This window comes from Eucyclogobius newberryi, unplaced genomic scaffold (genome assembly GCF_026437365.1).
Source record: "Eucyclogobius newberryi isolate DKJ021-1_F unplaced genomic scaffold, fEucNew1.0.hap1 SCAF_20, whole genome shotgun sequence".
NCBI classification, from domain to species: domain Eukaryota; kingdom Metazoa; phylum Chordata; class Actinopteri; order Gobiiformes; family Gobiidae; genus Eucyclogobius; species Eucyclogobius newberryi.
Window position 1 is genome coordinate 7278697 of NW_027315835.1, and position 26072 is coordinate 7304768.

A 26072-nucleotide genomic window follows, 5' to 3' on the forward strand; every position below is an offset into this window, starting at 1 on the left:
TATAAAGGCTAAAATGGTTAAAAATAAGCAGAAGGCGCCGTGGAGAAATGATGATTCGGTCAGGGCACAGAAAAGGGAGTGCCGCAGGGCCGAACGGAAATGGCGCAAGTCAAAGCTCCAGGTTCAAAAAGAGATTTACAAAGAAAAGCTGAACATGTACAACCTAATCTTATGTAGAACTAGGGAAAGATATTTTTCTGAAATAATTGGAAGCTGCAGTAACAACTCGCATGTCCTGTTTGCCACAGTAAACAGATTAACAAACCCTCCAGCTCAGCTGCCGTTAGAACTCATTTCCACATCCAAGTGTAATGAGTTTGCATTATTCTTTAATGACAAAGTTCAGGGCATTAAAAATGCTATAAATCCCACAATGCAAAAAAATACCCTAAAACCACCAAGACACTTAGAGCTAACTCACTTTGCACCAGTAACTGACAAAACTGTCCATGAGATCATCACCAGTCGAGTTCATCTACCTCGATGTGTTACCCACCAGATTTCTAAAGTCTGTGCTGAACAGTTTGTTAGCACCATTCACTCACATAGTTAACATGTCGCTTCAATCTGGAACATTCCCAATGTCTTTGAAAACTGCGGTCATAAAGCCTCTCCTAAAGAAGAGCAGTCTTGATGCCGCAGTACTGAGTCATTACTGGCCCATCTCTAATCTGCCATTTTGGGGCAAAGTCCTTGAAAAGGTTGTTTACCAACAGCTCACAGATTTCCTCTTAATAAACAACTCATTTGATGTTTTTCAGTCAGGTTTTAGACCTCATCACAGCACTGAGACTGCTCTTGTCAAGGTGACAAATGACATCCGCCTGAACACTGACACGGGCAAAGCCTCAGTCTTAATTCTGTTAGATCTGAGTGCTGCTTTTGACACTGTCGATCATGGGATCCTCTTACAGAGACTAGAGGACTGGGTGGGCATCACTGGCACTGCCCTAAACTGGTTAAAGTCCTATCTGGAAGACAGGAAGTACTTTGTTGAAATTGGTAGCTGTGTCTCAGACCACATGACCCTGACCTGTGGAGTGCCCCAAGGGTCAGTCCTGGGTCCCCTTCTGTTCAACCTCTACATGCTGCCGTTGGGTCAGTTGATACGCAGTGAAAATGTGTCCTATCACAATTATGCAGACGACACTCAGATCTATGTTTCACTATCGGCAGGTGACTATGGACCAGTAGATTCACTCTGTCACTGCATCCAACAGATCAGTTTGTGGATGCAAAACAACTTTCTCCAGCTGAACTCAGACAAGACTGAAATAATCGTTTTTGGCCCACAGAAACAAAGAGAAAGTGTTAGCGGTCACCTCCAGAGTCTCGCTCTAAAACCTACAAACCAAATTAGAAATCTGGGGGTAATAATGGACTCAGACTTGAACTTTAATAGCCACGTCAAATCAATAACATCAGCAGCTTTTTACCATCTAAAAAATATTGCCAAAATCAAAAATATAGTGTCAAAACCAGATTTAGAGAGACTTATCCACGCGTTTGTCTCCAGTAGATTAGACTACTGTAACGGCCTGCTCACTGGTCTCTCCAAACGAGCTGTAAAACAGCTGCAGTACATCCAGAACGCTGCTGCTCGGGTCCTGACTAGAACCAGGAAGTATGATCACATTAGTCCTGTTCTCAGGTCTCTGCACTGCCCCCTGTGGCTCAGAGAAAAGACTTTAAAGCAGCTCTGCTTGTGTACAAGTCTCTCCATGGCCTAGCACCAAAGTACATCTCAGACATGTTAGTGCCATATGAACCATCTCGGACTCTGAGGACCTCAGGGACCGGCCTCCTGCTGGTGCCCAGAGTCAGGACAAAACATGGGGAATCTGCATTTCAGTTTTATGCAGCTAAAATCTGGAACAGTCTTCCTGAAGATGTGAGACAGGCTTCTACTCTGACAATGTTCAAATCTAAGCTAAAAACAGTTTTGTTTAGCTGCGCATACGACTGAAAGGATTTTTTCTTTGCACTCTTCTCTTTTGTTTGTGATTTTATTAGTTTAGAAAATCAGTTGGATTGATAATTTTTAATTTCGTTAATTTTATTGTATTTCTGTAATTTCTTTGTGATTTGAATGCATTTTTCCTGCTGTGTGAAGCACTTTGAATTGCCTTGTGTATGAAATGTGCTCTACAAATTAACGTGCCTTGCCTTGCCTTGCCTTAAGGCCATCCCAGGCCACCACAGGTCATCCCAGGCCACTTAAGGCCATCCCAGGCCACCACAGGTCATCCCAGGCCACTTAAGGCCATCCCAGGCCACCACAGGTCATCCCAGGCCACTTAAGGCCATCCCAGGCCACCTCTATATAAAAACTCTAAATAAAAACCTTTCAGTCGTATGCACTAAACAAACCTGTTTTTAGCTTAGATTTGAACATTGTCAAAGTAGAACCTGTCTCACATCTTCACCTGCTCCTCCTGCACCTGCTCCTCCCCTCCTGCACCTGCCCCTCCCCTCCTGCACCTGCTCCTCCCCTCTTGCACCTGCTCCTCCCCTCCTGCTCCTGCTCCTCCCCTCCTGCACCTGCTCCTCCCCTCCTGCACCTGCTCCTCCCCTCACCTGCCCCTCCCCTCCTGCACCTGCTCCTCCCCTCCTGCTCCTGCTCCTCCCCTCCTGCACCTGCTCCTCCCCTCCTGCACCTGCTCCTCCCCTCACCTGCCCCTCCCCTCCTGCTCCTCCCCTCCTGCACCTGCTCCTCCCCTCTTGCACCTGCTCCTCCCCTCCTGCACCTGCTCCTCCCCTCCTGCACCTGCTCCTCCCCTCCTGCACCTGCTCCTCCCCTCCTGCACCTGCTCCTCCCTTCCTGCACCTGCTCCTCCCCTCCTGCACCTGCTCCTCCCCTCACCTGCCCCTCCCCTCCTGCACCTGCTCCTCCCCTCCTGCTCCTGCTCCTCCCCTCCTGCACCTGCTCCTCCCCTCCTGCACCTGCTCCTCCCCTCACCTGCCCCTCCCCTCCTGCTCCTCCCCTCCTGCACCTGCTCCTCCCCTCTTGCACCTGCTCCTCCCCTCCTGCACCTGCTCCTCCCCTCCTGCACCTGCTCCTCCCCTCCTGCACCTGCTCCTCCCCTCCTGCACCTGCTCCTCCCCTCCTGCACCTGCTCCTCCCCTCCTGCACCTGCTCCTCCCCTCCTGCACCTGCTCCTCCCCTCCTGCACCTGCTCCTCCCTTCCTGCACCTGCTCCTCCCCTCCTGCTCCTGCTCCTCCCCTCCTGCACCTGCTCCTCCCCTCACCTGCCCCTCCCCTCTGTTCTACCCGTGCGCCCTCTGCGCTGGTGTCAGTGCCGCACAGACGCAGGAGGCAGAGAGTCATGGCTCCGCAGCGAGTTCACCTGTTCCTCCTGCTGCTCCTCGTGGCCCTGCTCACCGTCCTCTTCGTCTCCTGGACCGACATCTCGAGTGGAACGAGGTGAACTTTATCTGTCTTTTTAGTAACAAGCAAAACCAGAAACGCTTCTGGTTCTGTGCTAAACTAATACTGTATAACTAATACTGCAGGTGAACAGGAAAACTTAACTTTAGAGATATTAATTTGAAACTTGTAATGTTTTCATATATAGTTCATTACAGGCTCTATAGTTCATTACAGACTCTATAGTTCATTACAGACTCTATAACTCTATAGTTAATTACAGACTCTATAGTTCATTACAGACTCTATAGTTCATTACAGACTCTATAGTTCATTACAGACTCTATAGTTCATTACAGACTCTATAACTCTATAGTTCATTACAGACTCTATAACTCTATAGTTCATTACAGACTATAGTTCATTACAGACTCTATAACTCTATAGTTCATTACAGACTCTATAACTCTATAGTTCATTACAGACTCTATAGTTCATTACAGACTATAGTTCATAGTTCGTTACAGACTCTATAGTTCATAGTTCATTACAGACTATAGTTCATTACAGACTCTATAGTTCATTACAGACTCTATAGTTCATAGTTCATTACAGACTATAGTTCATTACAGACTCTATAACTCTATAGTTCATTACAGACTCTATATCGGTGTAATCCCTCATTCGTCCAGGCGTGTTCCATAGTAGAAAAAGCTTCAGTTGTAGTCATCTGGACTCAGTTTGAAAAAATATATATATATATTTTACAGACTCTATAGTTCATTACAGACTCTATAGTTCATTAGACTCTATAACTCTATAGTTCATTACAGACTCTATAGTTCATTACAGACTCTATAGTTCATTACAGACTCTATAACTCTATAATTCATTACAGACTCTATAGTTCATAGTTCATTACAGACTATAGTTCATTACAGACTATAGTTCATTACAGACTCTATAGTTCATTACAGACTCTATAACTCTATAGTTCATTACAGACTCTATAGTTCATTACAGACTCTATAGTTCATAGTTCATTACAGACTATAGTTCATTACAGACTCTATAGTTCATTACAGACTCTATAGTTCATAGTTCATTACAGACTATAGTTCATTACAGACTCTATAGTTCATTACAGACTCTATAGTTCATTACAGACTCTATAGTTCATAGTTCATTACAGACTATAGTTCATTACAGACTCTATAGTTCATTACAGACTCTATAGTTCATAGTTCATTACAGACTATAGTTCATTACAGACTATAGTTCATTACAGACTCTATAGTTCATTACAGACTCTATAGTTCATTACAGACTCTATAGTTCATAGTTCATTACAGACTATAGTTCATTACAGACTCTATAGTTCATTACAGACTCTATAGTTCATTACAGACTCTATAGTTCATTAGACTCTATAACTCTATAGTTCATTACAGACTCTATAGTTCATTACAGACTCTTTAGTTCATTACAGACTCTATAACTCTATAGTTCATTACAGACTCTATAGTTCATTACAGACTCTATAGTTCATTACAGACTCTATAGTTCATTACAGACTCTATAGTCAATTACAGACTCTATAACTCTATAGTTCATTACAGACTCTATAGTTCATTACAGACTCTATAACTCTATAGTTCATTACGGACTCTATAGTTCATAGTTCATTACAGACTCTATAGTTCATTACAGACTCTATAACTCTATAGTTCATTACAGACTCTATAGTTCATTACAGACTCTATAGTTCATAGTTCATTACAGACTCTATAGTTCATAGTTCATTACAGACTATAGTTCATTACAGACTCTATAGTTCATTACAGACTCTATAACTCTATAGTTCATTACAGACTCTATAGTTCATTACAGACTCTATAACTCTATAGTTGTTTTGGGGAGAGCTAATTTACTGGTTTTATACGGGTTGTGACCGCCAGGGGGCATTGGTAAGAATGCACTGGGAGAGATGATCCAGGGTTTTCTCTTTATTAAAGATTTCAGTCTAATAATACTGGTGGTTGGTATTTACAGAGCAGTTATTAATCATGTAAATACGTGTGTGGTTCTGTAATATAAACAAGGAGAACATAAATTATAATAAAATCTGTAAAACAATAACATATAATGCACAAATATACATGAGCTCCGTCGGAGCTACTGCTGTTAGCGCTTAGCTCGAGGCACTTAGCATTCACAAACACAAAACAAGGTAAATATATAACTTTAACTACACTATTAAACAATTCGAATGGTATGCAACACTTTATACAATCATGGAACAAATGGTGTGTCTATGTCTACTTTCGTTTCTAACAAATACTCACTTTTTATCACGCACACCAAACTACAACCACAAGCTCTACACGATGTGGGGGAAAACAACTAAAACTCTGCAAACACGTAGCATCCTCAACCTAACTTGCCTATGCTAACGCGTGATTGGCTACTCGACCTGTCAATCAGGCACCTGGCAGAAACGGGGCGGGTCCTTCGTCACAGCCGCCCCCTAATTTGTCCAGCAAATTTGAGACCTAAGAAGGACGCACAGTTTCAAAGTCAGTGTCTGGGATGGCGGGTAGGGCTACAAGGCGTGCAACGGGCCTGGTGTAGGTCTTATCCTTGATTCGGACTTCAGCTGCACGAACCCTTCCATCCTTCCCAGGAAGAGCTTTGGTGACCAGTCCAATTGGCCAGAGGGCTCTCGGTAGCTGAGGGTCCATCACCATGACCGTGGTCCCGAGTTGCAGCTGTGCTGGGTCCTTGTGCCATTTGGAGCGGGTTTGAAGGGTTGGGAGGTAGCACCGGATAAAGTGTGCCCAGAACTGGTCTGCTAACATTTGACTGTGCCTCCAGCGGCGTCGACTTAAAGGCTCTGCATCCTCATAAACAGCCTGTGGTAGGGAGGAGTCGCGCCGCCCCATGAGAAGCAGATTAGGGGTCACAGGGTCTGGGTCTGCCACATCTGTCGAAACATAACCCAGGGGCTTGGAGTTCAAAATCCCTTCAACCTCTGTGAGAACAGTCCTCAGGACTTCTTCTGGAACAGACTGAGACTGGATGGTGGCATAAAGTGCGACTTTGACCGATCTCACTTCCCTTTCCCACACACCCCCAAAATGTGGGGCACTTGGCGGGTTAAACTTAAACCGGATCTGGTGCTTGGCCAAATGATCACGGAGTTCAGGTTGTAGGGCTTCAAAGGCCTCTCTGAGCTCCCGCTCTCCTCCTTTGAAGTTTGTCCCCTGATCAGACAGGAGTTCAGCTGGTTTGCCTCTTCTGGCAATGAATCTGCGGAGTGCCATGAGAAACGAATCGTGGTCTAAACTGGAGAGAATATCTAAGTGCACGGCTCGTGTTGTCAAGCACTTAAATATAATACCCCATCTTTTCTCCAGACGACGGCCCACCTTGACAGTGAAAGGTCCAAAACAGTCCACACCAGTAGAAAAGAAGGGCGGCTTAAACAGTCTCAACCTCGCCTCTGGCAGATCTGACATCTTGGGCACAGTTGGCATTGCTCTCCATCTTTGGCACTCTGGGCATGAATGCTGGTGTCTTTTCACTGCCTCTCGCCCCCGGAGTATCCAATACTTCCGCCTTAGTTCGGCAAACAGGCGCTCTGAGCCTGGGTGACGTAGGGCAATGTCTGTGTCCTTGATGATGAGCTGGGTAACTCGGTGATGGGGATTTAAGACCACAGGGTGAATGGACTCCGGTTGTAGTTGACTGCAGCGCCTTAGCCTCCCACCAACTCTAATAAGCCCTGCAGTGGGATCAAATTCTGGGGACAGGGTCAACAGCCGACTAGCAGAGGCAACTGGCTTGTTACTGCTCAGCAAGTTGTACTCATCTGGAAAACTATCCTGTTGGGCTTGCTGTAGGATCTCCCTCTCCGCCTTCTGATGGTCTGCAGCAGAGGGAGCGGCCTGGCCAGGTGCCGCCCCGTGATAGGACGATGCGACCATGTTTATGAGTTCAGTGAAGGAGGAGCACTGGTCCTCCTGTAACTGTCGTGTGGTCTTGGCAACTGTGGTGGCAAGGCAGGAGATGGTAGGTTCTTCTTTGGCTGGTTGCATGGACCAGGTCTCTGGTGGCTGCTGTAGGAAGGCTGGCCCATGTTTCCACCTTCCGCTGTTAGACAACTCCTGCAAGGTTTTACCACGAGTGACATCATCGGCTGGGTTCTGTGCTGTATTCACATACCTCCAACTCAGCGGGTCTGTTAGCTCCTGGATCTCGGCCACTCGTGTTCCCACAAACACCTTAAAACGACAGGAGTCTGACTGTAACCAGGTGAGGACGGTGGTGGAGTCTGTCCAGAGGATAACACTGTTGATTGGCACGGTCAGCTCGCGTTGCAGGAGTGTAGAGAGCTGGGCAGCTGTCAGTGCCGCACAGAGCTCCAGCCTGGGCATAGACTGTTGCTTTTTGGGGGCAACTCTGGATCGAGCAGTGAGAAAGGACACCTCCACTCGACCTTCTGAGTCTTCTGTACGCAGATAGGCCACGGAGCCGTATGCCTTTTCCGATGCATCTGCAAACACATGGATGTCCCTGAGACAGTTTGCGGTGTCTATGGCAGGGCTGACATAACAGCGTGGCAGCATAACTTCTGCAAGGTGTGGTAACTCTGCTTCCCACACCAACCAAGGTTGCAGCACGTCTTCAGGTAGGGAGGGGTCGTCCCATTCTCGCTTTTTGTCCCACAAGCGCTGCACTAGGATCTTGGCCCGTGTCGTAAAGGGAACAATGAACCCAAGAGGATCATACAGACGGGCAAGGACTCTGTATATGTTCCGCATAGTAGGTGGTGGGGGGTCCCGCAGATTGTATTTATACCTCAAAGTGTCGGAGTTGCAGAGCCAGCGCAGCCCGAGGGCCAGTTCTTGTGGGTCGGCACTGGATTCTTGGAGCCATAGCTCAATGCTTTCAGACCTGGCTTCTTTGGGCAAATGTTTGATGGTCTCTGGAGCATTACTGGCCCATTGTCTCAGTTCGAAGCCACCTGCGGCCAACAGCGCCTGTAACTTGTCCACAAGATGTCTGGCTTCTTCTGTAGTGGGAAGACTTTGTAGACAGTTGTCAACGTAGAAGGATTTCTCTATTGTCTCCCTCACATCCTCACTCACCTGGCTGTTGTCAAACACATGCTTTTGTAGTGCGAATGTAGCACAACACGGGCTGCATGTCGTGCCGAATGGTAGAACCTGCCAAACGTAGACACTGGGTGGTTTCTCTGTCTGCAGGTCACGCCACAGGAAGCTAAGCAGAGTCTGGTCTTCGGGGAGCAGCCTGACTTGATGAAACATCCCCTTTATGTCACTGCTCAAAGCAACAGCATGCTCTCTGAAGCGCAACAGCACCCCCAGCAGGCTGGACGTGAGGGTAGGGCCTGGCAACAGCAGCTTATTAAGATTCTCACCTTTATAACAGAAAGAACAGTTAAAAACAATCCGGTTCTTCCCATTGTGACTCACCATGTGATGCGGGATGAACCACAACTCCTTGGCGCTGCTCAGCTCCTCCTCCGAGGCCTTTACCACATAACCAGCATTGACTAATTTATCAATCTCTGCACAGTAAGCAGCAGCCTTCTCTGGGTCTCGCAGTAGTCTTTTCTCTGTGCTACGAAGATTGGCCAGCACAGCCTCCTTTGGGGCTTGAAGCTGTGGCATGTTCTTTACTCTGAGGAGGGGAGTGGCATATCGCTGGACACCATCGATGTTCACACGTGTGGTTTTATCCTCCAGCAGCTGTATTGCTTCCTGATCCTGCCTGGATCGCACCACCAGCTTTTCACTGCGATAGGGGAGGATGTCTAATTGCCACAACGTCTCCACATTCTGGAGTATTTCAGCAGAGGATGACATGGTGGAGAGGTGAAGGCACTGCTGAGAGGTAGATGGGTGTTTGGCATTCTTAATCGGCCCCTGAAGTGTCCAGCCTAACCTTGTTCTCACAGCAGCGGGTCCCCCAGGACGTCCGAGGCACACAGGGGCAACTGGAGTGATGAGGTGAGGGTAATCGGAGCCTATCAACAATAGGGGGCGTACTCTGTTCATTGCTGGGAGTGGCAGACCTCTGAGGTGTCTGTACTTTCGCTGGAGTGCCTCCACTGAGTATGTGTGTTCAGCTAAACTCAGTGGCTCAGCAGTAAATGCACCTTTAATGGCAAACGTCTTCATTGGCTGGTCTGCAGGGGAAATGGTGAATGACACCGCTGCACCATGCATGACCTTGATGTCTTGTCTAACAGTTCTGAGGGCAAGGTCTTCTGGCTCACCAATGAGTTTGAGTGTTTGGGCTGCAGCAGGAAGCAGAATAGTCCGCTCTGATCCGTCATCAAGCACTGCATACGTCTCTAGTGAATTCTCACCATTGCGGAGCAGCACCCTGCTAATCTTTAACAGGACTTGGTTGCAGCCAGAACGTCTGTCAAGGTACAAAACTTCATTGGTTGAGCTGACGGGGCTTAATGGTGTCTCAAAGGGCTTTGCATTAACGTCATGTAGGGCCTGCAGGTGTTTTCCTTTGCACTTTGGGCATGTGACTTTCAAACGACATTGGGCAGCCTGATGTGAACGTGCGCAGCGCCAGCACCTTCTGTTAGACTTGATCCACGCCGTTCTCTGATCCACTGTTAACAGGGCAAAATTACCACACTGGTCAAGGTAGTGTAGTGTATTGACACAATATGGGCAAAAAGGGGACTTCTTGGGAGTGACTGTTGTCTGCTCTGCTGGCGGGGGATCACTGGGCTTGTTTCCTGTATGAAAGATGTTAGTGTTTCTGCTGCTCTTATTGTCATGGTGCCGAGCTGACTTGGGTACACTGCTACTCCTTACTTCACTGTGTAATGACTCAAACACTGTCTCTTGTATCTTCAGCTCATAATTGAGCCAATCGGAGAAGTGCAGAAGGCTGGGAATTGTGACACGCATGGGGTAAAGGAACCTTTTAAACTCAGCTCTCATATCTTGTGGCAGCTTAGATAATAAACGTGTCACATGTGACCCGCAGCAGAGTTCTGTCTGTCCACTTTCACCTAGCTGTTCCAACAAGCCCACCAGCGCTCTCACCCTCAGTGCAAAACGCTCAAAGCCCAGGGTGTCTCCACGAGCTATGTTTGGGGACTCCATCAGGTCAGCAATCTTCCTGAGTGCTAACTGGTGGGGCTGGCCATAACGCTCAGTTAAACTGGCCATTGTGTCTGTATATGGCTGCTGTGAGTTGATATATGAATCGGCAATAAGCAAGGCATCTTCGTGCTTTAAGTGGTCTAACAGTATTTGATACTTAAAGCGTTCAGTGGCGTCTTCAGGCAGAAGATTCTCCAGGGCCACCTTGAGCCTGGCAAACTCTCTTGGGTCACCCTTTGTGAATGAAGGGATTGTAGGCTTAGGGCCGCGATACACCACCTCATGTTTAGGAGGAGGCAGGGGTCTGGTGTGCTCTGACTCACGTCTGGGTGGAGTATAGGGGCTGCCATACTCTGGCGTCGGCACAGGAGATGGGGAGTGGTGTGTATCTGCAACATACCTTGGCGGATCTTGTGGGGTAGTTCTCATGTCCCTTAGCAGCTCCGTGAGTTCAGACACCATCCTTTGTGGTGGCGGTGATAGTGGCCTTTCAATGAACTCATCTGTTACAGGAGGGGGAGGAGGTGGCCAGTACTCAGGATCTGTAGGCAACATAAAGTTCACAGCTTGTGCAGGCGGAGCAGAGAGCAGAAGCTGACTGTGATCCTGGCTCAAAGGTGCACGTAGGCCTTGTGGTGGAGCAGGGGCTGGCATCGGGATGAATCGTTGGGATGAGAACTCTCTTGCATCAAGGCGCCTTTGCATGTCCATCATCTGTCTTTGCATACTATGATTGTCGTTAAGCACTCGGTGTAACAATGCTAGAGTGTCAGATGTTTCTTCTGCAGCTGGTCTCTGCCTGGGCGTGACTGGTGTACTTACAGGTAAACGCAGGGAATATTCAGCAGCATATGGATCCATAGCTCTGGCTCCTTCTAGTTCACTCCAGTCAGCAGGCTGTGGAGGTGTGAGAGACGTCGTCCTGGCAATTCTCCCCACCGATCTCTCCACGCTGGGATATGGTTGTTGCTGCTCATATGCATTGAGAGCAGCTTGCTGTGCAGGGGTGGACACGTAGTCCTGCATCCAAACAGGTGGTCTTCTGTCTCGGCGTGGCCGAGCACCTGCATCGTGTAGAAGGTGACTCTGGTCTGAATACATCTCTATTTATTCCACGGTGGCCTCACTTGTCCCGGGTTTCGGCACCATTTGTTTTGGGGAGAGCTAATTTACTGGTTTTATACGGGTTGTGACCGCCAGGGGGCATTGGTAAGAATGCACTGGGAGAGATGATCCAGGGTTTTCTCTTTATTAAAGATTTCAGTCTAATAATACTGGTGGTTGGTATTTACAGAGCAGTTATTAATCATGTAAATACGTGTGTGGTTCTGTAATATAAACAAGGAGAACATAAATTATAATAAAATCTGTAAAACAATAACATATAATGCACAAATATACATGAGCTCCGTCGGAGCTACTGCTGTTAGCGCTTAGCTCGAGGCACTTAGCATTCACAAACACAAAACAAGGTAAATATATAACTTTAACTACACTATTAAACAATTCGAATGGTATGCAACACTTTATACAATCATGGAACAAATGGTGTGTCTATGTCTACTTTCGTTTCTAACAAATACTCACTTTTTATCACGCACACCAAACTACAACCACAAGCTCTACACGATGTGGGGGAAAACAACTAAAACTCTGCAAACACGTAGCATCCTCAACCTACCGCGTTAGCATAGGCAATGCTAACGCGTGATTGGCTACTCGACCTGTCAATCAGGCACCTGGCAGAAACGGGGCGGGTCCTTCGTCACAATAGTTCATTACAGACTCTATAGTTCATTACAGACTCTATAGTTCATTACAGACTCTATAACTCTATAGTTCATTACAGACTCTATAGTTCATTACAGACTATAGTTCATTACAGACTCTATAGTTCATTACAGACTCTATAACTCTATAGTTCATTACAGACTCTATAGTTCATTACAGACTCTATAGTTCATTAGACTCTATAACTCTATAGTTCATTACAGACTCTATAGTTCATTACAGACTCTATAACTCTATAGTTCATTACAGACTCTATAGTTCATAGTTCATTACAGACTCTATAACTCTATAGTTCATTACAGACTCTATAGTTCATTACAGACTCTATAGTTCATTAGACTCTATAACTCTATAGTTCATTACAGACTCTATAGTTCATTACAGACTCTATAACTCTATAGTTCATTACAGACTCTATAGTTCATAGTTCATTACAGACTCTATAACTCTATAGTTCATTACAGACTCTATAGTTCATTACAGACTCTATAGTTCATAGTTCATTACAGACTCTATAGTTCATTACAGACTCTATAGTTCATAGTTCATTACAGACTCTATAACTCTATAGTTCATTACAGACTCTATAGTTCATTACAGACTCTATAGTTCATTAGACTCTATAACTCTATAGTTCATTACAGACTCTATAGTTCATAGTTCATTACAGACTCTATAGTTCATTACAGACTCTATAATTCATAGTTCATTACAGACTATAGTTCATTACAGACTCTATAGTTCATTACAGACTCTATAGTTCATAGTTCATTACAGACTCTATAGTTCATTACAGACTCTATAGTTCATAGTTCATTACAGACTCTATAGTTCATTACAGACTCTATAGTTCATTAGACTCTATAACTCTATAGTTCATTACAGACTCTATAGTTCATAGTTCATTACAGACTCTATAGTTCATTACAGACTCTATAATTCATAGTTCATTACAGACTATAGTTCATTACAGACTATAGTTCATTACAGACTCTATAGTTCATTACAGACTCTATAGTTCATAACAGACTATAGTTCATTACAGACTATAGTTCATTACAGACTCTATAGTTTGACCTTTTTACTGGCTTCTATTGTATAGGACTTTTTCTTTATTTAAATGTTTTTATTTTTACATTTTTAGAACGCATAAAAACAAACAGAAAAAGAAAACCACGACCAGAGAGAAGAGCAGACACACATTAAAAACAGAAGACATCCAAACACAGTGGTGGGCCGTGGGTCTCCACTCTTATTACCATCATTATGATGCCGTGGCTCTAGATCAGGAGTGGGCAATTACTTTCCTCCGAGGGCCATATTCGAATCCAGGCAAGTAGCGGAAATATATAGCCAAATACAGAGTCCTGAGGCCCAAATACAGAGTCCTGAGGCCCAAATACAGAGTCCTGAGGGCCAAATACAGAGTCCTGAGGCCCAAATACAGAGTCCTGAGGGCCAAATACAGAGTCATGAGGCCCAAATACAGAGTCCTGAGGGCCAAATACAGAGTCATGAGGCCCAAATACAGAGTCCTGAGGCCCAAATACAGAGTCCTAAGGCCCAAATACAGAGTCATGAAGCCCAAATACAGAGTCATGAGGCCCAAATACAGAGTCATGAGGCCCAAATACAGAGTCCTGAGGCCCAAATACAGAGTCATGAGGCCCAAATACAGAGTCATGAGGCCCAAATACAAAGTCCTGACACAAGAACCATAGGAACGCTGAACATCTGAAAGTGAAAAAAAGAAAACAAAGGGTTCATGCTGGAAACAGGCATCGAACCCAAAACATGATAAATAAATAAATAAAATAAAATTCATGTCATTAGACTATTCCAATGAACAGAAATGTATCACCATGGTGACCACAACCTGAACTCACACGCCCCACGCTGTAGGCTCCATCTCTCATACTCTTCAGTTCTCTGTGTTTTGCATCTTCCTGAGGAGCACCTCTGCTTCTCCTGGTGTTCTGAGGAGCACCTCTGCTTCTCCTGGTGTTCTGAGGAGCACCTCTACTTCTTCCGGTGTTCTGAGGAGCACCTCTGATTCTCCTGGTGTTCAGAGCATGTGTTTTTTACCTTCCAAAGTCACAGATAAGTCGCGGGGAAAGAGAACCCATGTCTCAGTTCATATATCCTCATATGGAATATCTGGAGCAAAGAATCCACGCTTACCTCTGCACTGGAGTTCTCCTTTAACACTGGAGGTCTCCTTTAACCCTGGAGGTCTCCTTTAACCCTGAAGGTCTCCTTTAACCCTGGAGGTCTCCTTTAATCCTGGAGGTCTCCTTTAACCCTGAAGGTCTCCTTTAACACTGGAGGTCTCCTTTAACCCTGGAGGTCTCCTTTAACCCTGGAGGTCTCCTTTAACACTGGAGGTCTCCTTTAACCCTGGAGGTCTCCTTTAACCCTGGAGGTCTCCTTTAACCCTGGAGGTCTCCTTTAACCCTGGAGGTCTCCTTTAACACTGGAGGTCTCCTTTAACCCTGGAGGTCTCCTTTAACCCTGGAGGTCTCCTTTAACACTGGAGGTCTCCTTTAACCCTGGAGGTCTCCTTTAACCCTGGAGGTCTCCTTTAACCCTTGCAGTCTTCAAGACACGTTCCTTCACACAATCGTTAAGAAACCTCATTATCAGGCCTCGTGGTTTATCAGCTGTTGGTCTTGGTTGCCATGGCGACGTGCTCTTTGGATTGTGATGGGAGGGGCTTCAACTCCAGAGCCATCAAGGAGCTCAGGATCAGGATCAGGATCAGGATCAGGATCAGGACCAGGACCAGGACCAGGACCAGGACCAGGACCAGGATCAGGATCAGGACCAGGACCAGGACCACAAACATAGGAACTTGTACGTCACAAAGGCGCCGGTCCAGCTGGCAGCCCGGTGCAACGCTCCGCTCTTTTTTCATACTTTTTTCACACTTTTGTGCTTTATCTTTTGTATTTTGTAAATATTTTTTCTACTTTAGTTGTACGATCGGGACACGCGCTGGAATCGCTTTAATTCAACTTGTTTCGACTTTGTTCGGCTGGATTATTGAGTGTTTTTTGTCGTGTCGTCGTGATGTGCGCTTGCTCCGAGCTAGGCCCCCCGGCCCCACCGCGCCCCCCGGCCACCGCCGCCGTACGGAACGGCGCCGGTGCACGTTTTTATAAAGGAGGAAATCATGAAACTGAGAGGGAAACCATCGTCTTACCCGGAGATCGTCACGTTATCCCAGTGGACATCCTAATCCCCTCCATCACTTATTGGGAAATGGGAGGTTTTGTCTATCGGAGTTTTTGTTTAGAGTTCTTCTATTTAGAGTGTTTTTTAAACTTGCTATAATCTGTCATCTGTCCTTTTCCTCTGTCTCTACTGCGTTGATGAATTGAAATTTCCCCATGTGTGGACAGTAAAGGATTATCTTATCTTATTGTCCTGGTGATTCGATGCAACACAAAACAATTAAAGAATGAGTAAGTCATTGTTTGTTTTGGCATTACTGGAGTTCCGTGTTTACACATCTCTCATCCTTGTTCTTTGGGCTAAGGATCAAACGATGATTTTAAACCCTCGTTTTGCAGCAGTAGGTGAGGTGCATCTGCTCAGTGCCTCATCGTAACCGGAAGCCTATCTGTGTAGGACTTTTCCAGTTATAATCCATTGGTGGGGTGAAAGCCTCCTTCTTGATTTATTTTATTATTTTTTGCCATGTTTGTCACACTTAAATGTTTCAGGTCAAACGGGTTAAAATATAAGTCAAAGACAACAAAATCCATCCCTGCATGGCCTTGTGTGAAAAGCAATTGCCCCTAAACCTAATCACTGTTGGACCACCCTGAGCTGCAACAACTGCACTCAAGCACTGGAGACAAACACATGGATAAGTCTCTCCAAATCTGGTTTGGACACTATATTTTTGATTATGGCAATGTTTTTTAGATGGTAAAAAGCTGCTGATGTTAATGATTTGATGTGGCTGTTAAAGTTCAAGTCTGAGTCCATTATTATCCCCAGATTTCTAACTTGATTTGTAGGTTTTAGAGCGAGACTCTGGAGGCGACGCTGACACTTTGTCTTTGTTTCTGTGGGACAAGGACCATGATTTCAGTCTTGTCTGAGTTCAGCTGAAGAAAGTTGTTTTGCCTCCACACACTGACTCTGGCACCAGCAGGAGGCCCTCTGGCACCAGCAGGAGGCCCTCTGGCACCAGCAGGAGGCCATCTGGCACCAGGAGGAGGCCCTCTGGCACCAGCAGGAGGCTCTCCAGCACCAGCAGGAGGCCCTCTGGCACCAGCAGGAGGCCAGTCCACACATCCACACACTGATCTGTTGGATGCATTGACAGAGTGAATCCACTGGTCCATATTCACCTGCCGACAGTGAAACACAGATCTGACTCGTCTGCATCATGGCGATAGCAGCGATACCCGTGGAGCTGTGGCCAGTTCAACCAGTTTCAAAGTACTCAAAGTAGATTAGACAGGAATTCGGAGAAAGGGTCACATGAACGCTTGATGAACAATTCGACAACAGAGGTTGACCACCACAGTTTAAGATAAGAAGTTCCGATTGTATGCGACTGTGAAAACATTGCCCTGTGCAGCTTTTCTGGCGCTCGTCTCCATGGAGATGTCGCTTTGAGCGATTTTTTTGTATTTGTTCGACGACATGTGTTGCTAGAAAAAAAAAACACGGTCGTGAAACTTGAGAAACATTCCTGAGCGCGCCAGTTGCCATGGTTTTTACTGTTGTTACTGGACACGTATTGACACAAAACACTGTCATTGTTCGCTCAGAGTTAAGACGACGCCCACAATAAAGTATACTCCATCTGACATCTGCCTTTTGATCAGGTCCTGGTTAGCATGTGAAGAATAAAACACCAAAAGGTTTATGTACTTAATAACACACAATAACTTTGGTAAAAGGTCTCTCTGAACTAAAGGTTTTGACTTCAATGAGGTAATTTCCCCATTGTTCGGATCGTCTGCTTTTTGTGGCCGGTGTTGCCAGGTCCAGGAAATGAAATGAGCCCAGGTTACATTCTAAACTACACACCAGAAAGTATCAGTTTACTTAAAATTCTTTTTGTTGTTGTTTGTATCTATCTGGTCATCTGCTCTTGTTATAAACTGTATATTACTGCACTTTGCTCCTGAACCTCACATATTTATCACAGTTTTGTCTCCGACAAGTTGCAGTTTGCGAAGAGAAGTTTCAAAAAGTAAAAGAGTTTAAAACGACAACTTTTCTTTATGTTTTTATCGTATTCTGATGATTATTTCCCATCATTTCTATTTGGCACTTGTGATCCATCTTTCTGTTTAGGCATTTCTGGTTCTCAAGAGAAAGGACGACCAACTGAAAGACTCCTACTTTGTAACTATAATTATCATCGGTGTAATCCCTCATTCGTCCAGGCGTGTTCCATAGTAGAAAAAGCTTCAGTTGTAGTCATCTGGACTCAGTTTGAAAAAATAGACGTTTCGACTCTCATCCAAGAGTCATTGTCAATAAAAGAATTTAGATCGAGAACTCCGATATTAATACTGTTCTGTGGTAAGACCCGCCCATTGGGCGGAGCCTTCCTGAAGTAGAAAGAGTTGTTAGTTTCAACAGAAACTCCCCCCTTGTATCTACCAAGCTAGCCTATTCAGAATCTTAATGGGCTATTAGAATCCTCTTTGTCTTTGTGAGACCCTGGCTCAACCACCCTGAGTACCTGATTAGCATCTACATGACCTGGTCCTGGTCCTCTACCTTTCCAGGGGTTCAGTATCCCATTATAAATAACAGGAAGATTAAACCTTAGCCCTCCATTTCTGTTTAAAGAAGGTCTTTCTTTTTTAACAAAAATAGCTTCCTTGACTCCTCTTTCAAACCATCTTTTCTCCCTGCTTAAAACCTTCACCTCACCGTTTTCAAACGAGTGATTAGAGGCTTCAAGATGGAGATGCACGGCGCTCTGAGGTCCTGAACTAGTATTTCTTCTGTGCTGATAGAGCCTCTTGTGTAGAGGCTGTTTCGTCTCACCTATGTAACGTTCTTTACAACTTTCTTCACTGCATTGGATCGAATAAACTACATTGCTCTGTTTTTGAGTCGGCAACTTGTCCTTTGGGTGAACCAGTTTTTGTCTTAAAGTGTTTCCTGGTTTAAAATAAACAGGGACTTCGTGTTGTCTAAATATTCTCTGCAGTTTTTCCGACAGGCCAGACACATAAGGGATAGAAACACCCTTCCTTCTCTGTTCAGTTTCCCTTTTGTCCTGCTTCTTGGTTCTCTTCACTCTGTTGAGGGCCCAAGCGGGATAACCACAGGCTGAGAGGGCATTTCGAACATGTTTTTCCTCTTTCTTCTTGCCCTCTGAGCTGGTGGGCACACCTTGAGCTCTGTGTTGTAAGGTTCTGATCACCCCCAGCTTGTGCTGTAGTGGGTCGTTGGAACCAAAGAGCAGATACTGGTCCGTGTGTGTAGGTTTCCTATATACTTCTATTTGGAGTTTCCCGTCCTCTCCTCTGATCGTGGAACAATCAAGAAAGGCCAAGCGATTCTCCTTAGCGTCTTCTCTTGTAAACCTGATATGTGGGTCCACAGCATTGATGTGATCAGAGAAGGTTTCCAGCTCTTGTTTCTTGATTGTTACAAAAGTATCATCGACATAGCGGAGCCACAGTTTTGGGGCTATGCCTGAGAATGAGGACAGTGCCTTCTTCTCAAAGTGCTCCATGTACAGGTTGGCCACTATGGGAGAGACGGGCGAGCCCATGGCACAGCCATGAATCTGTCTGTAAAATTGTCCCCGGAATTGAAAGTAAGTGGTGTTCAGACAGATGTCCAACAGTTTACATATGTGTTCAGGTGTCAGTTTGGTCCTTTCCTGTAGGGTGGTGTCTTCCTGCAGTCTGATCCTCACTGCTGCTACTGCATCAGAGGTCGGGATGCAGGTGAACAGGGACACAACATCATATGAAACCATGAGGTCATCTGGGTCCAGTTGGAGATGTTTCACTTTATCCACAAAGTTGTGCGTGTTTTCCACATGATGTAACGAATTCCCCACAAGCGGAGCCAATATAGTTGTTAAATGCTTGGCCACATTGTAAGTGATGGAATCTGTGCTGCACACTATGGGTCTGAGTGGGTCCGCTTGGGCTCTCAACAGAGTGAAGAGAACCAAGAAGCAGGACAAAAGGGAAACTGAACAGAGAAGGAAGGGTGTTTCTATCCCTTTTGTGTCTGGCCTGTCGGAAAAACTGCAGAGAATTTTTAGACAACACGAAGTCCCTGTTTATTTTAAACCAGGAAACACTTTAAGACAAAAACTGGTTCACCCTAAGGACAAGTTGCCGACTCAAAAACAGAGCAATGTAGTTTATTCAATCCAATGCAGTGAAGAAAGCTGTAAAGAACGTTACATAGGTGAGACGAAACAGCCTCTACACAAGAGGCTTTATCAGCACAGAAGAAATACAAGTTCAGGACCACAGAGCGCCGTGCATCTCCATCTTGAAGCCTCTAATCACTCGTTTGAAGACGGTGAGGTGAAGGTTTTAAGCAGGGAGAAAAGATGGTTTGAAAGAGGAGTCAAGGAAGCTATTTTTGTTAAAAAAGAAAGAACTTCTTTGAACAGAAATGGAGGGCTAAGGTTTAATCTTCCTGTTATTTATAATGGGTTACTGAACCCCTGGAAAGGTAGAGGACCAGGACCAGGTCATGTAGATGCTAATCAGGTACTCAGGGTGGTTGAGCCAGGGTCTCACAAAGACAAAGAGGATTCTAATAGCCCATTAAGATTCTGAATAGGCTAGCTCGGTAGATACAAGGGGGAGTTTCTGTTGAAACAAACAACTCTTTCTACTTCAGGAAGGCTCCGCCCAATGGGCGGGTCTTACCACAGAACAGTATTAATATCGGAGTTCTCGATCTAAATTCTTTTATTGAAAATGACTCTTGGATGAGAGTCGAAACGTCTATTTTTTCAAACTGAGTCCAGATGACTACAACTGAAGCTTTTTCTACTATAATTATCATCATTATCTTAGTCATTACGTTGTATTAGTTATCATTATGCACATGTTTAGCAGCACATTAGCTCACTTTTTAGCTCTTCACATAACTTCAGTTCCAAACATCCACCTCCAGATCTCGACCTTTGACACAAACGTGGGAAATCGTGTTTTTGTGAGGCTCGGAGAAGGAGCAGGGAAGACGAGCTCGTAAACAGGACTCGTGAACCACACAAAGTGAATGAAGTTAAATACAACTCCAACTGTGTTTTTTGACGAGAAACAATGTTCGAACTGGAGTAAAGGAGAAAAAAGTACATTTTAAATACAGTAATAATTCTCCTTTAAAACTGGAGGGTCAAACTTTTTGTGTAAATTGTGTTTTCTCCTGAAGAGCATCTTGTAAAAACAGCACTTTGTGACAAAATCAGAACACCGTGCTGTGTCTGCAGCCAATAAGAAAGTATTTTTTCTCCTAAACCCTCAAGAAAGAGCCAAATGCCGCGCTCTGATTGGCTGAGCTTTGGTGGTCCACCCAAGTTTTCCTTTGCCGTCTAAAAAAGCAGCTCTAAAGTCAAGAATGTGGATATTAACAATAAGTGTGTTTACATGCAGAGGAAAAAAACGTTTTTTTTTTAATAAAATTCGGTTTTGAGGTCTTGGACAAGCTCTGTCCTTGTCCAAGTAAACATGCAGATGAGGCAGACGAGAAAACCCAAGTCCTGACAAGAACGTGTCGTCCTCCTAACACTAGGTTGACCGGTTGACCTTTTGCGTCACATATAAACTACTATCATGCGCATTTTGGAACAACAGCTGTCGTACAGCTTTGTTCATCTCGTATGTAATGTCCGCGCTAGTTATTGTGCAGATAAAGTGCACGCTAACCCTGGTGTTGTGTTCTTCTTGTCTGGTTGTGTTCTTCCTTGTACGGTTGTGTTCTTCCTTGTCCGGTTGTGTTCTTCCTTGTCCGGTTGTGTTCTTCCTTGTCTGGTTGTGTTCTTCCTTGTCTGGTTGTGTTCTTCCTTGTATGGTTGTGTTCTTCCTTGTCTGGTTGTGTTCTTCCTTGTCTGGTTGTGTTCTTCCTTGTCTGGTTGTGTTCTTCCTTGTCTGGTTGTGTTCTTCCTTGTCTGGTTGTGTTCTTCCTTGTCTGGTTGTGTTCTTCCTTGTATGGTTGTGTTCTTCTTGTACGGTTGTGTTCTTCCTTGTCTGGTTGTGTTCTTCCTTGTCTGGTTGTGTTCTTCCTTGTCTGGTTGTGTTCTTCTTGTATGGTTGTGTTCTTCCTTGTACGGTTGTGTTCTTCTTGTACGGTTGTGTTCTTCCTTGTCTGGTTGTGTTCTTCCTTGTCTGGTTGTGTTCTTCCTTGTCTGGTTGTGTTCTTCCTTGTCTGGTTGTGTTCTTCCTTGTATGGTTGTGTTCTTCTTGTATGGTTGTGTTCTTCTTGTATGGTTGTGTTCTTCCTTGTATGGTTGTGTTCTTCTTGTACGGTTGTGTTCTTCCTTGTCTGGTTGTGTTCTTCCTTGTCTGGTTGTGTTCTTCTTGTACGGTTGTGTTCTTCCTTGTCTGGTTGTGTTCTTCTTGTATGGTTGTGTTCTTCTTGTATGGTTGTGTTCTTCCTTGTCTGGTTGTGTTCTTCTTGTATGGTTGTGTTCTTCTTGTATGGTTGTGTTCTTCCTTGTCTGGTTGTGTTCTTCCTTGTCTGGTTTTGTTCTTCCTTGTATGGTTGTGTTCTTCTTGTATGGTTGTGTTCTTCCTTGTCTGGTTGTGTTCTTCCTTGTCTGGTTGTGTTCTTCCTTGTCTGGTTGTGTTCTTCCTTGTCTGGTTTTGTTCTTCCTTGTCTGGTTGTGTTCTTCCTTGTCTGGTTTTGTTCTTCCTTGTATAGTTTTGTTCCGGGGTCATAGGTCAGCGTGGGTCTTGGATCATGCGCACAAGTCTTGTGTTACTTTCTTCCTCTGCCCAGTAGACTCCTGGTACAGAGGCTGAGCAGGCATAATACTTGTTGCAACACGATTTTATTTGGGATTCAGGAAACGGCCGTACGGAGCATTGGCGGCAGACCCACACGCACGCCGAGAACACACACAGAAAAAGCGCAGCACACTTCCGGTTACCCACAATGCCCCTGTAATGGCAAAAATAAGGCAAGGAGGCGAGTTGCTTTGTCTCAATGTTAAGGTGATTTAATCAGGCGTTTCTCTCTCTCTCTCTGGTACATTACATGATCAGAATCTCCCTCTTGTCCCATGTCCTACATATTTATACCCGTAGTCACATGACCACATACACAGAAGTTCCTGGTCACTGGTCTCTCAGGTACAAAGGAATCAAGGAGCAAATGGGACATCAAAGAAACAGTGGTTTCAGGAAGGAGACAGTACATAACATTTGCATTAATTCAATTCACATGTCTTGCCTAGTGTGAAACATAACGTGGGACTTCCTAATCACTCCAGGAGGTCCGGACATGTAGATTTCCAGGCCAAGAGGAGTTGTGTCAGGCTGTTAGAACTAAATCAAATTAAGATAGAATTTGAAAAGCAAAGGGCCAGATTATATTTTTCCACAACAGACCTCTCCCGTGATAATTTAGGAAACTCGCTTTCCCAATTAATCACAATCAGAAGGAAAAATAAAATATCACTACGTCAATAAACCATAAACGAGCTGCTGTTTGAAAGAGTAAAAATTGAAAAATTTCAAAGTCTATCTTAAAGTAAAGTTGTACACAAGCATAGGGTCCATAGAGGAAATCCAACAAACAAAATAAAATGAAACAATATACAAAACATAAAAATTTAGAAGTTGGAGGACAAATGGTTATAGTACTAATAACAAAGGATAATGAGATGAAGTAAACCAATCAAAAGGTATGTATAAACCAGATCACAACATATAAATATTACAGTATGAAAATAGGGATCAATAACAACGTATCAATAACAAGGTACTCATATTCAAAGAGAGAAAACAAAAAAAAATCGAAAGTAAGTACGAGATAACAACAGTAATCAAAAAGTAAAAGGATAATAAAAAATGAAAAGTAACATACAGGTCAATAACGGGGTAATCATGTTCAATGTCAAAAAAATCAAAGTAAGGACGAGATAACAACAATAATCAAAAGGTAAGAGGATAAAAATATGATAACCATAATATATAAAAGATGGCACACGGAAATGGTGGAGGAAAAAAAAGAGAAGGTTCAAAAATGTCATGTTTTATCCTGTCTACGGAGCTCTTTGGCCGTAAACATGCATCGACAGTCTGTGTAATCTGTGTGCATGTCCCCCCTTTTTCCCCCCTTTCGATGCATGATCACGGCCATGGGGGAAACATTTTTTTTTTTTTTTTTGGCAAGCATGGTGGCCTGACATTTGCAGACAGCAATTTCAGCGGGCGGCAGGATCCCCTCCAGAAGTTCATTAACCTGTGTGGAATTGAAAATAGGTTTACCATCTGATTTAAAAAAAAATGTCGCCACATACGTGTAACGTGAGTCTGTGACAGTGGTGGCAGACTGGCCTTTGTTGTCGGCATCTCTGGATGCGGATCCATTTACATAAAGGGCTAAATCAGCGTTAGTGAGTGGCTCTTCTTTCAGGTCCGGTCTGGAAGTGCACACCTGTTCAATGGAAATTGGTGCGACGGGGTTAGATTGTGTACATCGTTTTACTGTTCTGGGGCTTCTAACTCCACCCGATTTGCAGGGGACAATTACTCCCGCCTCTTGTGGTCTGCAGGGGTGTGTGTTCGATTTTGGGAGGGTCATCACGGGTTGACATGTTTGAATTTGGCCTACATCGGTTGTGCTTTTGGCCCAAAGATTAAGTTCAGGAATTGCCCCTGCCCCCGCATGAGACGAGAAGCAGTCAGCAGGCCGGTCTGTATCCATGCAGCTTTCACACCTTTGAGCTCCTGGATCTGTTGGTAACCAAAGAGTACAATGTAAATCCCCTTCCTTTTTAAATTCAGCCTTGTCTGTGTTCACCTTTTCCTGTGCTAAAGACATGAGTTCAATTGGGATTTTTGGGGTCAATTTCCAGTGATGATCAGCTGTAGATTTTGTTTGTATGGCTAACAAGTTTGAAACATTTGCCAATTGTCATGTGGTTGTGACTTTTAGACCATCTGAGGTTGAAATCAAACAAATGCCCAGCGCGCCCATTAAGTCACGGCCGAGGAGATTCACTGGACACAAGGGAGAATATAGGAAGGTGTGTTTGAATGATGACCCATGGATATCAGAACAAAGCAGGGGAGATGTGTAATACTCTTTGGTTGCATTACCGGATGCTCCTAATGAAAGAGTAAAACACCCATTTAGCTTGGGCTTTCGTGCCAGCGAGGATGTCCTCACCACCGAGTGTGTTGCACCAGAATCGACTAAAAAGGTGATTAGTTCACCATCAATGACTAAAGGATACTCAGGAAATGTAGTTTTAGTTTGACTAAATTCAGCATAAGTATTCAGTATCATCTTGCGCTTTCGCACCAGCTTCAAGATCAGTGATTGTTTGCGTGAGCAGTGTGTGTGTGATACTGTCCCATTGGGTGTGTTGTTCTTGTGTTGTCTGAGCTGTCATGTCTGCGGCGCGGTGGGATCCATCTTCTAGGCTCAGCCAATCCGGGCCGTGCTCTGCACCGTGCTGCTGCATCTGGGGAGGTTGTGGGGCGGCGGGCGGCGTTGGCAGGGTGAAATACTCCTCCTGTGGTTGCCTGGGGTATTGCAGTGGTGATGGCAGGGTGAGATGCTGCTGTGGCAAAACGGAATACTGCCTCTGTGGTTGGAAGGGGTATTGCTGTCTGGGGGGGTGAAGATTCCTCAGATGTTTGTCCAGCTGTCGGCAGTTCCTAGCGATATGTCCAGGCTGTCTGCAGTTATAACACACAACTATCGACATGTCATATCTTGGTCTGTGGTTTTGTTGCCTCTGCCACTGCGGTCTGTGAGTCGGAGTGGTACCCGTATTGGCACAGAGCATGAGAGTGGCCTGGTGGAGCTCTCTCTCTCTTGCCTCCTCCTTTTCCAACTTTGCCTTTCTGATAAGTTCCTGTGCATGGCGTGCATGCCTGCACAATGTTTTGAGCTCTAGGTCATCCATTCCGCCCACGTATGTTTGGTTAATGTTCTTTGCAATGTCCTGGTTCAGTCCTTTGAGTATGGCATCACATAGGAAAGTCTCATATGGCGTGTCCGGTGCCTCTTGTATGCCGCTCTGCTCTTTGAACAGAATGGAGAAACGATGTATAAAATCATCTGTGGTCTCGTCAGGCTTCTGTTTGCACAGTTGTACGGCTGTTCTGTCATATTTCCGTGGAAACGCATGGATGATTGCGTCGTTTAGTCTGGTCAAAGCTGCAATATAAACCGTGTTTTCGTTATACGTGAGTTTTTCGGGACGTAAATTGTTCGCTGGAACACTGTCTTTGATTGTAGCAAAATCACTTGTTTTCATCTTCAGAGTCAGAAGTTTCCGTAGTTCTAAACCGGACGGCCGAAACTCGGCGCAAAAATCTATTAGATTAGCAACAAAAGTGTGTCCGTTTGCCGCAGGGTCAGGTAAAGATTTAGCCACGTCCATGACTTCGTCGTGGCTCCAGGGCCTGTAAACGTACAACTGTCCGTTCGGTCCGGCCACTTCTACCATAGGAAAGGCGTCTGTGGTGGGTCCGTTTTGATTCCGGAGATTGTATTTCTTAGAGTCCAGTTTCTGTTCATCTTGTTCGTGTCCCGTTTTCGCCATGGTCGCCGCG

At 45.0% G+C, this 26072-nt stretch overlaps 2 protein-coding genes across 2 annotated transcripts in view; both read left to right on the plus strand.

Annotated features, from left to right (window-relative positions):
• Positions 1 to 26072, plus strand: part of lhpp (phospholysine phosphohistidine inorganic pyrophosphate phosphatase) — a 420402-nt gene that overhangs the window by 373733 nt on the left and 20597 nt on the right. The window lies entirely within an intron of this gene.
• Positions 3315 to 26072, plus strand: part of st6galnac1.1 (ST6 (alpha-N-acetyl-neuraminyl-2,3-beta-galactosyl-1,3)-N-acetylgalactosaminide alpha-2,6-sialyltransferase 1, tandem duplicate 1) — a 42318-nt gene continuing 19560 nt past the window's right edge. The window contains exon 1 of the mRNA XM_072456583.1: positions 3315 to 3424. Coding sequence (XP_072312684.1) covers positions 3327 to 3424 — 98 coding nt within the window. The 5' untranslated portion in view covers positions 3315 to 3326. The remainder of the gene's footprint in view (positions 3425 to 26072) is intronic.